Source organism: Schistocerca americana, chromosome 5 (assembly GCF_021461395.2).
Source record: "Schistocerca americana isolate TAMUIC-IGC-003095 chromosome 5, iqSchAmer2.1, whole genome shotgun sequence".
Classification (NCBI taxonomy): domain Eukaryota; kingdom Metazoa; phylum Arthropoda; class Insecta; order Orthoptera; family Acrididae; genus Schistocerca; species Schistocerca americana.
Window position 1 is genome coordinate 132,198,729 of NC_060123.1, and position 13,047 is coordinate 132,211,775.

General features: G+C 39.4%; 1 protein-coding gene across 1 annotated transcript in view; it reads left to right on the forward strand.

The window, feature by feature from the left end:
• The window catches only part of LOC124616722 (piezo-type mechanosensitive ion channel component), a 684,203-nt gene that overhangs the window by 255,668 nt on the left and 415,488 nt on the right, over positions 1-13,047 (forward strand). The window contains exons 10-11 of the mRNA XM_047145082.1: positions 542-698; positions 6,762-6,871. Of these exons, the coding sequence (XP_047001038.1) occupies positions 542-698; positions 6,762-6,871 (267 nt within the window). The remainder of the gene's footprint in view (positions 1-541; positions 699-6,761; positions 6,872-13,047) is intronic.

The window sequence follows — 13,047 nt, forward strand, 5'->3', positions numbered from 1 at the left end:
ACCTATCAGCACTTGCTTCCTGTGGAATTGGGATTATTACACTGTTCTTGAAATATTTATGTGAGGCTGTTACAAATGACCGGGCAGTCAAAACTGATTGAACCTTTGAAACATTTTATAGGAAGATCTTAGATTTTGCTGAAACTTTTTTTTTATATGACTTGTTGACAACATTACACAATAAAGGGGGAGATTACTGCCTCCACTCCTTCCAACCATACTGGTCTCAGGTGAACGTAATTCCTCCACTTCGTGGTAAACCTCTGAAAACAGAGATGCAGAGATGCAGAAATGCACATGCCGTACAGTGCAGTGCCATTTGGTTTCACATAAATTTCTATTGTTAATTAATAATAAATGCATGAACTCATAAAAAGAGTTCAGTTTGTGTAAATTAAGCTGTTACTTTAAACTGTGTTGAGAGAATTAGTTCATAATTTCCATATTAAAGTGTAGATTTTATATAAGTATTAAGATCTATGGAAGAATTAATAGTGATATTTTATTTTGTACTGCTAATGTAGTTACACTTCACTTTCAGTTGATACGTGGTGTAAGTCCTACAGTGAAATATCACTCTACTGTTCACAATGCTGAAGTTGTGGGTGCTTCAAATATGTTCCAAGATCCTCATGGTAGTGTAACAATTACTGACGGCCGTGAAGATGCTATCCAGCTTCAGCCTATAGGTGAGAATGGTAAAGTATCCTTTATCAGTTCTTTTAAAATGCCTAGGCATAAGAATATCTACTGTTGTCAGTGAAAACTAATTCTGACAGTCAAACTATGTCACAGAAGTATGCAAAAATACAGGGTAATCCAAATGCATACAGCAATTACAAATGGCTGTAACTAATCAATGCTTAGCCATACATCAGTAAAAATTATATAGAATGTAACAGAAAGATCAAAATTTTGGTTGTTGTAGATGCTCGGTGATGCAGTGATGTGCAAGTGATAATTTCTGTGCCACATGTGAAAATAAGGACCCCGTATAGAAAGCATATAATATTTAACAAGTGTTGTTCTGTCATCTCAGTGCAGAGGAAACTAATTCAGTCATACAATCAAATGCCTCCAGATTTCAACATTATTTGCAGATGGCTTAAACTCTGTGAAGAAACAGCATATTTGTGTAAAGCAAAATGTAATAGCTGGTCACATGTATCTGCACAAATCATGGAATGAATTAGCTTTTTGTTTGAACATAGTCCTGGGAAACTGATGTACTGAGTCTTTAGGGAGCCCCCAAATGCCACAAACAGTGATTTGTCAGGTTCTCAAAATGAAGCTGAAAATTAAACAATATGTAATCAGAGTTTCACAGGAATTGAAACATGAAGACTACACCAGATGAAGAGCAATAGTGAAAGCTGGAGGAAGAAAAATTTGTTGGACATATCTTTTTAGGGATGAGGCAAGCTTAACTGGCACATCATCTGAATATGGAGTAGAAGAGAGTGGTGATCTGTACTCACACACCTGTAACTTACCAAAGGTTAATGTGTTTCTCGCTAAATCAGCACAAAAATTGTAGTGTCTATTCTTCTTCATTGAGTTAAGTCTTTCATCAAGCATTTACCTGGACATACTTGATCATTGATGGATTTACATCTTCATGCAATTCCATGACGTCTGTTATGCTGATGGAGGACCCACACATTGGGATATGAAGGTTCACACATTTTTAAATCAACATCTTCCAAATTGTTGGATCAGCCGTGCCAGACAAGATGACACTGTATTCTGTTCCTGGTCACATAGATCTCACTACATGACACCCATGAATTTCTTTTTATAGGATTGTGTGAAAGATCTTGTATGTGTGCCTCCTTTGTTAGTTAGTTACATGTCCCATAGATAATTTGAACAGTTCTTTCCTTAAAATAATGTGAAACATGTCAGTTTATGGGATATGTGTACATGATTACTATTAAAATTAATGAACACAGTATCATTTTATTCCTATTCAAGCAACTACACTTAAAAATAAGATTTTTTTTTCAAAAACTGCTCCAGAAATAAAAATGCTCGTTGCACATTAGTGACTCCATGTATCAGAACAAATGTTGTGAAATAGATTATTGCAGCAGATATTATCCATGTGACCAAGGAGACTCAGATAAAACACCTATAAAGTATGTAAAACTATTTGAACTTTATTTTTCATTCACTGTAATTGCTATTGATGTATCATAATGCATTAAATAGCTGTAGCCATTTGTAATCACAATGTTTATCTTGAATTGCCCAGTGATTGTATCTGCCTACCAAAGAAATTATGAGACAGAATTGCTGGCCAATACTCACCTTGAAATTATCTCAAGGACCATGGGCCTTACTGAGGTGGGGGTGGCTTGCGGGCCTCAGTGATACAGACAGTCATACCACGGGTGTGGCCTTCCATGGTCACAGATGTAACATTTGTACAGTTTAAATTGAAGTATTAACATGAAAATAATAATAATAATAATAATAATAATAATAATAATAATAATAATGATAATGATAATAATAAAAACTCTGATAAACCTGTGTGAGCTGTGTTGATTTGCCACTAACAAAGTATCAGTAAGTGTTAAAAATGTAAAAAGCTTTCACATTTCATGGAATGACCCAGATGCAATCATAACAGAGGTATATCTTTGGAGAGGCCAGAAAAATCTGTGGTTCCTGAAGAGGGGCAGCAGTAATTTCAATAGCTGCATGGGCAATAGTCTGGATGATTGACGGATGAGACCGTACTGTGTTCGTACTGTGAACAATCATAAGGGGATGATCAAAAAGTTTCTGTCTGAAGGCTGTACATTTCAGAATCAGTATACCAATCATGCAAAATCACTGTGAGCATTGGGGAAATTGTCCCACCTATGCACCTGGTTGAAGATGCCCATTTGCTAAAACTCAGTGTCCTGCTGCATAAAGATGTGCATAACTGCCTGTTGCACATCCTTGTTTGACAGAAATTGTTGACCATTCAAGGCCTTTTGTTAAAGTACTGAAGTTGTTATGATTGCTTGGGGAGAGATAAGGATTATAAGGCAGGTGCTTGAGTGCCTTCCACTTCAGTTGACATAACTACTGCACTACAACATTTACGATATGGGGATGTGCTTTATCATGAAGCAGCAGCACCCCTTGGCACACCATCCCACAATGGTGGTCTCCGACATTCTGCCGCATACATATTACCCATTCTCCGATGGATGCCTAGCTGTGTTTGTCCTCTGGCAGTCGAGTAAAGAATAACAACTCGTCGGTCCTGTTCGAACACTTTAGGCAATAAATTCGCCACAGTTCATGTTTCCACGTGATGAATTCTTCTCGGGTTATCAGCCCAGTGGTGGAATTGTCTTGTCGCAATGTTTCAATGAGTTTCATACCCATCGTCTTCTGGCCAGAACTCATTGAAACGTTGCAACAAGACAACGCCACCATTCAGCTGATAACCTGAGAAGAATTCATCAGTGGAATACACCGAGAAAGACTGCAGTTGCATATATGTTTTCGCATTTCCTGCATGCATATTGGAAACCACAAGTGCCACACTAATCCCTAGCCTATGTGTTGGTACTTTATACCTGCATTGGAGTCATGTTATGTTGCACATATGCTGCAGCAACACCCTCAAAGAGAAAGGTTTTGATCTCTCTTTTAAAAGGAGAAACTACAGCCATTATGTCCACCAAGGTCATGTAGGAGTCACTCTACTGTCTGGCCTAATGATGACTGCATCTCCTGGAGTAAAATATTCTACAGCTGAAATAGTACACCATTCGTACAAGTGTGTGAGGAGTACCCATGAAGATGTTGTCACCAGGAAAAACAAAAGTGGTGTTCTGTGCTTCTGAATGCGGAATGTTAGATCCCTTAATTGGTTAGGTGTGTTGGAGAATTTAAAAAAGGAAATGGACAGATTGAAGTTGCCATGGCATTAGTGAAATGCAGTACATGGTTATACATATGAAATCAGTCAGTAATAATGCAGGAATAGATCTAATACTGAATGAAAGATAGGAATGCTACTATGAACAGCATAGTGAACACATTACACGACGGAAATGAACCAAACAATTATCATAGTAGTAAAAGGTCATATGCCTGCTAGCTCCACAGATGGAGATGGGACTGAAAGACTGTACGGTGAGATAAGAAACTGTTAATGGGGATGAAAAATTAAATGTGATGGGGGTGAAATTCGGTATTAGGACAAAGAAGAGAAGAAAAAAAATTGTGTGAGAACATGGTATTGAGGAAAGAAGTAGCAGAATTCACCTGTAAAATTTTGCACAGAGCATTCTCAACACTTGGTTTGAGAATCATGATAGGAGGTTGATAAGATGGAGAAAATCAGGAAACATTGGGAGGTATTAGTTCAGCTATACAGGAGTAAAACTAAACATTTTAGTAGGTAACATTATAAAATAATTCAAATAAAACTTCCATATAGAAGGCATCCCATTTGTATTGGTTCCAGAGTGACAACTTATTACATTTCTGTGTTTGTGTACTGTTCACTATGGGTTTATTTATCAATTGTTATTTTTATTTTGAAGTTAAAGTTGTGAAGTTGTGCTTGAATTTACATAATTGCATTTTTTAACTATGATTGTTATTTGCTGGCTGATTCTACTATATCATTTAAACCCCTTGCACATACCTACAAATGCTGAATATGCTGGTTTGGTATTAATATACATGTTTTGATATAGAAATGCTGCTGCTTGCAGAGAATGTGGTACAAGATTTCCTAACCACAGACTGCTATATGCTGAAGTGCTTGGTTATAATTCACTAAACTGTGTGAGACTGGTCTAGTGCCCAGGAGTCATATTTCATGTGAAGGTGTAGACCAACAGGGTGTGGATGAATTAGCATTCATTATTCAGTTGCTAGAACAAAGTTCTTCAACAAGCACATGCTGAATTTTCACGTGTATCAGTGTTCCACATATGACAGACATTATTTATGTGCAATCCTTATCATTTAGAGTGGATTCAGTACCTTTGAGAAGATGGTGAAAGTAACTGATTGGAATTTTGTCATTGCTGGGAGCAAAGTAATTCCATTAATATTATTAACTCCTGAAGGCACTTTCACTCATGATGGTGTCAGTAACACTCATAAATGAACTGGTAGTCCAACAAAAACACACATACCTTTGTGGATACGCATTTTCAAGAACGGCTGTCCGTAAATATGTGCTGTAGTATGAAAACCAGTTGATCGGGCCTGTTGTGCTAAATTTTCATCTTACAGGGCCCCATTATTTAGAGTTTTTTTTGAAAATGAGTTTCCAGTATTATTGGAAGAGGTCCTTGGCCTGCAAGGATGTGTGAGGTTTTCCATCATGACAGGGCATTTGGACAATCTAGTCATCAGATCACACCTCACCTAAACCTGACATTGCTCAGAAAATCAAATGTTCTTCAAGTTCTGTGATGATTACAAGGGGAGGCCTACAAAGAAAACATAAGCATAAGAGACTAATTGATCATTAGATTACAAGTAGTGCTGCCCTCATAAGAGATAGACAGGATGACTTCAGAAGAGCTGTATGTGGTGGTGTCAAGAGAATTCTATAGTGCATTGAGTTTGAGATGGAATTCTTGAAAATCAACTTTGAACTTAATCATTTGCCTTTCCATAAGACCTTCTCTAAGTATTTGTTTGCATTACATTCAGACAGTAACTAATAAATATTGGGCACATGTTAGGTGGAATATTTTCTTTGAATTAGTATGTACTACCACCCACTAAAATATTTACTATTCCTCCTGGGGCATCCTTTGTAATGGCAAGACAGATTTTGAAACTAGATTCTAAATTTAAGAAAAAAAAAAACATTTCCAGAGACACATTCGGACTCTGACCATAAATTTTAGTTTGGACTTGTAGATTGAAGTAAAGAAATTGTAGAAAGATACAAAACTAGGAAGACACGACTAGATAAATTGAAAGATCCAGAGGTTGTTGAGAATTTTGGTGGGAATATTAGGCAATGACTGACTGAAACAGTGAAAAAGTATTCCAGAATGAGATTTTCACTCTGCAGTGGAGTGTGCGCTGACATGAAACTTTCTGGCAGATTAAAACTGTGTGCCCGACCGAGACTCGAACTCGGGACCTTTGCCTTTCGCGGGCAAGTGCTCTACCATCTGAGCTACCGAAGCACGACTCACGCCCGGTACTCACAGCTTTACTTCTGCCAGTATCTCGCCTCCTACCTTCCAAACTTTACAGAAGCTCTCCTGCAAATGAGCTTCTGTAAAGTTTGGAAGGTAGGAGGCGAGATACTGGCAGAAGTAAAGCTGTGAGTACCGGGCGTGAGTCGTGCTTAGGTAGCTCAGATGGTAGAGCACTTGCCCGCGAAAGGCAAAGGTCCCGAGTTCGAGTCTCGGTCGGGCACACGGTTTTAATCTGCCAGAAAGTTTCAGTGAAAAAGTATTGTTTATCAGCTACAAATAAATTGAATTACCATTATAAACTACAATTATTCAAAAATACTTCTTGTACAAAAACTTTGACATATCACATAAATTTCATATATGGTAAAATAAGATTAAGAAATAAAAAATAGTGTTTGTGTTAGGAGTGATATCATAGCAAGTGTGATTATCCCACTTGTGGCGTTTTGAACTACTACTGTGTTTTAACAAGACAACTATTACAGGCATAATTTTGTTCTGTTTTTAAAATTTTGTAACTCATTTCATGCAATTAAATCTGCTGTTTTTTTTTTTTTTTTTTTTTTTTTGTAGAGGGAGAGGAGCTGAGAAGCAGTGCCTTTGAAATTATTTTGGACTGCATTACACTTACAATTCAACTAATCAACCGATCTTCATATATTGGTGCGAATTTAATAATGATGGTAAGTATAGTAAAATAATTTGTCCGTAGTCGTTCTGAATTGTAGAGACATAGGGTCAATGACAGGAGCATAAATGAGACTGAAAACTTGCTAGCGTATCACACAATGTAGGAATTGCAGTTCTGGGGTCAAGAGTTGTGTCTAGTGAAGTAGGAGAGAGGAGAAAAAGGCAGAGAATGGGAGGAAGTGTTTGGAAACAGAGTAAACCCCACTGCCCACCCCCCTCCCTCCGTATAGAAATAAAGCTGTGGAGGGCGTAGGGGTATTCATAGTGTGCAGCCTGGCCCAAATACAGACTGCTGCTGTGACACTTGAACAGCATCCAATGCCAGTGAAGGCTGTGCCATTGAAGCTGTAGACTCCATGCTACAAGCATCGTTTGTTGTAGGCAGTAGACATCGGTCATGATGTTGAGTCACAGAATCATCTGTGAACAGAGATTGTAATTGCAATAGTTTTCAAACCTTGAAAGTTACAGGATGTCTGGTAGTAATCTGGAATGTGGTCTGTTGCATTCTACCATGACAACAGAAAAACATGTAGTTTTCTCTATAGCAGTTGCACGCTCAGATATGTGGGATGTAGATGAAAGATCGAGTTGGAGAAAAACGTTCTTGCAATTTACACATTTTGGCTAAGGCAACCTCTAATTTCTTGGAATTCACACAAATTTTGAAACATAACACTTTACTCTTGGTAGAAATGTTTTTTTTTCCCCTTCCCTTGGGTATTTTAACTTACCATTTAAATTGCAGAAAGCATGCTTCAGCATATGAAAATCTTCAGTGAGTACTCTGGCATCTTAGAGCTGGAGCCAATAGAATCCAATCCGGTCACCATGATACCTGGTGCAGGAGGGCTGTTAACCACACTATGTTGCAGCGTGTCACCAGGAGGGCTGCAGTGCAGGGTGTGGGAGCTGCTTACTGTATGATGTCCATGAACCATCTCCCAGCTCATCTGCTTGTGCTCAGAATACAGAAATATCTATATTGTAATGGCACGAGAAATTGGCACCGAGAATGGTTTTCCGTGAGAGCTAATAAAAAACTCCTCTGAAATGGCCTCTTAAAGCAAAAGTTACTACTATGCTTTGTTTACCAGATGTACGAATGTTACAGTTATTAGCAGCTGTATGCTAAGAGTCGGCCTAAGTTTTTTGGCCCTCATTCAAAGGTGGTAAACAGGTGTCTGATCCTGCACCAGTGAAGGATGTTTGTGAAATGGCATGAACAAAAAAAAATTTGCCAAGAACATTGTGTCAGTCTGGTGTTTTATGAAAGTTTACGAGTTGCCAGTGGTGAGTGTGATGACAAATCCACTACCTAAATTGGAAATGACCATCTTTAGGTCAAGAATAGCAGCAAAAGCATTGGGAATTTTTGACTTATTGTAGACACTTTTCTTGCAGACATTGGTAGATGCCTGCACATGACTGCTGTTATCTTTTGGGTAATCACAAGGGGATGTTCACTTCCTTGGCTTTTGGCCAAAGCTTGAATGGTACCAGTACCAATTCCATGACAATTTGTTGACAAGGCCACATATATCCCATCAGCTGATGTTGCATCAGCTCTTGAGTCAGTGCTTTGCATGCATTTCCTTGATTTGCCACTGGAGAATGTTTGTCTGGCTGGACCATACAGATCTCTTTCACTAGCAGAAGCTGTTGCCCTCTATTAGCATTATGTGTGATTATGATGCAACACTATTACTAGCTTATGGGTCTACACTTGAATTGTCAATTTGCAAAAATATAGTACATTTAATCACCCACATGCAACTGTGAAGATGAGTCTTTGCTGTTGTTCAAAATTACAGCACTCTTAACGGGAAAGATAGCTATTAACAACACTTGTTGTAGGGTAGCTTCTGAAATTCTAACTTATGTAACTAATGGTTGAAGGTGACATCCATGGTGCGGATAAATAGTAAATTGTCATCGTGCACACAATAAGCATAAGTGAAAGCTGCAACATTTTGAACCACCAGTCCAGCTGTTGTTGCATTTACGGTGGTATTAAGACTTGCTACACGATGTGGAAGATGTGGTGTGCCCAACTGGTAAAATGTTTGAGGGCTGCATGAAACCAGGAACTTAACATGAATGTCCCAAAGTTCGAAGCATTGTGAACCAGATTGGTAATCACTCTATCTGATTCATTCAGCAACTGATCTGGTGAAGCGTAATCTGTTTTAATGGGTGCTGTAGATTCACACTTGATGTGCTTCTTGCTACCCATAATTTTTTTGCAGGGACACCACTTATGGTGGCACTAAACATAATAAAAACAATGTGTTACAGCTACTGGTGAATACTGCAATCTATTATTGCACAAGAAACATGCAATGTGATAAAATGTAAAACAGTAGCCATATGGAAGGAAGACAAAAGGTGAGATGACAAAGGCAACAGTACAAAAATTATTACACACTTTTTCCATTCAGTGATTGTCTTTAAAGTTAGATTAATTGTGTCACCACAATATGACATTGGTCTGCCTAACAGTTGGATCAGTTACTTTGTGAGTGATTGTAAGCAAATGGTAAGCATCAAGCTCAATAATGTCAACCTCAAAGCTATTTCTGAACATACATCACAGTATAAGGGTAAAAGCACTGTGGATGCTATAAATGAGTTTATCCAAAAAATATGCTCCACGTTAGATAAGGGTAGAAAGGTCACAGGAATATTCTGTGATGCAACTAAAGCTTTGATTCAGTGAACCATGCATTACTCCTCCACTAATTACAGATGTATGGAATTGGGTTCACTGCTTTAAAATGGTTTAGCTCTTACCTGTCAAATAGGAAACAAAGAGTAATTTTAACTTCAAATGGAACCAATTATTCCTCAAACTGGAAAACAGTTCCCCAAGGAGTCCCACAAGGCTCGATATTGGGTCCCTATCAGTTTCTTTTTTGCGTAAATGACCTACCACTTGCTATTGATGTTCATTCAGTCTTATTTGCTGATGATACATCAGTTCTAATTGAAAATGATGTATCTGAAAGTGATCCAGAAAAAGCCAAAAGTACTTTAGAAAAACTCGAATCTTGGTTGCATCAGAATGGACTAAAACTAAATGTAACGAAAACCAAAATGATGCAATTTGAAGCTAAATCACTAGAAAGGACTGAAGTAAAGATAACTTGTAATGATCAGGATATCACAGAAGCAAACCACGTGAAATTCTTAGGCCTAAATCGTAATAAAAATTTAAATTGGAAGATACACATAGATTACTTAGCAAATAAACTGAACAGCTTGGCATTTGCACTGTGTATTTTGTCAGGTGCCACAAACCTGACTTTATGCCCAAATACCAGAGTATATAGGGTTAAAAAATTTCAATAAAATAAAAGGCAGTAATATATTTAAGATGGAGCTTGGTTCACTGAAAAGATTGCTCTTTACTCCTCTGGTGGAAAAGTGTTACTATTCTGTCCAAGAATTCATTGAGGACAGCTTCACCGTCTGAGCAAAGGGAATGTATTACATGTATTATTTTATGTATTTATGTAGCTGTGACTTAGAAATGTAAAATATAATTTAAACCTTTGTATTTCTCTTAAAAAAGAGAAAAAAGTTTCTTTTTGTAAACCTTGACATGTCTCCTGTACGTCAAATCTTGGATGGATGGGTTCTGTATGCTGTCAAGAGCTTGTCTTCTGAATGCTGATGGAATAAATGTGGAAGGTCTTCCACAGGAGATGTCGCAGTACAGCCCGGCATTTTCTCCCAGAATGCATGTCAAGGAGTTGCAATCTTAATGCTGACGTAGTGTCATTGACTAATGTTTGGAGCTCTTTATCATTTTTTTTGTACTCGGGCCAGTGTGGGAATGTGAATAGGGATCATCATGCTGCTGACGCCTAAAGACAGCAACTACTACAGTTTTTTTTATCAGTACCCAAAATGTGCGTTATGTCAGTACTTAATTGCACTATAAATTTTGAGATGGCTATATTTGCAAGGAGAGCAGTTGCCACTTTTCCACTTAAATGCTTAGGTCAGTGGTTTATGGTTCATGAAGCTGATAAATACTCGAGCCTCAGTTTGCAGTTGAAAGTATTTAATGGCCTCTTTTATGGCCAAGAGCTTACAGCCATAGATGATCAACTTTCTCTGAAATGTTAACAGTTTGTGAGAGAAATAAACCAGTGGTTGCCACAAGCTATCTGACCATTGTTGCAGTGCCACACCAAAGGCAGTATGGTTTGCATCCACTACTAATGCTAGGGTTGCTTTGAGCTTGGGATGTGCAAGAAGTGCTGTCAGCTATGCTCTATTTCACGGCCTTGAATGTGTAGCACAGAACCTCAGTCCACTCCACTGGGGACCTGGCTTTTGCTTTAGGTCCTGCCAGTGCCATGGTCAGTGGTTCCTGCAATTCTGCTGCACAAGGTAGGTGACGATGATAAAAGTTTGATATTCCTAGGAACTGCAACAGTGCCATGATTGTGGTTGCATACGTAGCAGCAGAATTGCCTCAACCTCCTCTGTTAAAAGTAGAGAGCCCCAAGATGAAAGTCCTTGTCCTAAGAAGTTTGCCAGAAAATGCACGTAGCAACGTTCAACATGACTATCCAATGTTCGCTTAAATACTTCGTACAGGTATTATTGGTGTTGTTCCAGGTGGCCGAAAACATTAGCACATTGTCCATGTGCACAAAAGAGAATGGAAAATCTTAAAAGGACAGACCCAATAAACCTTTGCCATGTCTGCACTGTGTTCCATAATCTGAATGTCATCTAGCAATTTATCCAATTTCATCATTCGGAAAATACAGGGTCATATTATATTCGCAGATTGAACTATATCTACTGAGGTCAACATTTTTACATTGTTTAGTTGAGGATATAAGTGTACCCATACATTTAAAGGGGTTATCTTAAATAAATTAAGAGATGAAGCTTTGGCTGTTGAGGTCACGTACAGATTTATTTTGAAGAATTCAGAAGGGCAGGGCTTGGCAAATGATACTTGCATTTCAACAAGCTTGAAATTTCCTGATTTGCTGAAGCACTTGTCACAATATCAACATTGCTCGAACAATCAGATGACACAGACTCGTGTGGTGCTAGTGCAAGAGATATGCAAGAAACTATGAAATACACTCCTGGAAATGGAAAAAAGAACACATTGACACCGGTGTGTCAGACCCACCATACTTGCTCCGGACACTGCGAGAGGGCTGTACAAGCAATGATCACACGCACGGCACAGCGGACACACCAGGAACCGCGGTGTTGGCCGTCGAATGGCGCTAGCTGCGCAGCATTTGTGCACCGCCGCCGTCAGTGTCAGCCAGTTTGCCGTGGCATACGGAGCTCCATCGCAGTCTTTAACACTGGTAGCATGCCGCGACAGCGTGGACGTGAACCGTATGTGCAGTTGACGGACTTTGAGCGAGGGCGTATAGTGGGCATGCGGGAGGCCGGGTGGACGTACCGCCGAATTGCTCAACACGTGGGGCGTGAGGTCTCCACAGTACATCGATGTTGTCGCCAGTGGTCGGCGGAAGGTGCACGTGCCCGTCGACCTGGGACTGGACCCCAGCGACGCACGGATGCACGCCAAGACCGTAGGAGTCTGAGTGGATGAGTGCTACTTACGGATTATGGCTCGGAGGAACCCTGAAAGCAACGCCACCATGTTGAATAATGCTTTTTGTGCAACCACAGGACATCATGTTAAGACTCAAACTGTGCGCAATAGGCTGCATGATACGCAACTTCTCTCCTGACGTCCATGGCGAGGTCCATCTTTTCAACTACGACACCATGCAGTGCAGTACAGATGGGCCCAACAACATGTCGAATGGACCGCTCAGGATTGGCATCACGTTCTCTTCACCGATGAGTGTCGCATACGCTTTGAACCAGACAATCGTCGGAGACGTGTTTAGAGGCAACCCGGTCAGGCTGAACGCCTTAGACACACCGTCCAGTGAGTGCAGCATGGTGGAGGTTACCTGCTGTTTTGGGGTGGCATTATGTGGGGTCGATGTACGCACCTGGTGGTCATGGAAGACACAGTAACTGCTGTACAATATGTGAACGCCATTCTCTAACCGATAGTGCATCCATATCAACAGCACATTGGCGAGGCATTCATCTTCATGGATGACAATTTGCACCCCCATCATGCACATCTTATGAATGACTTCCT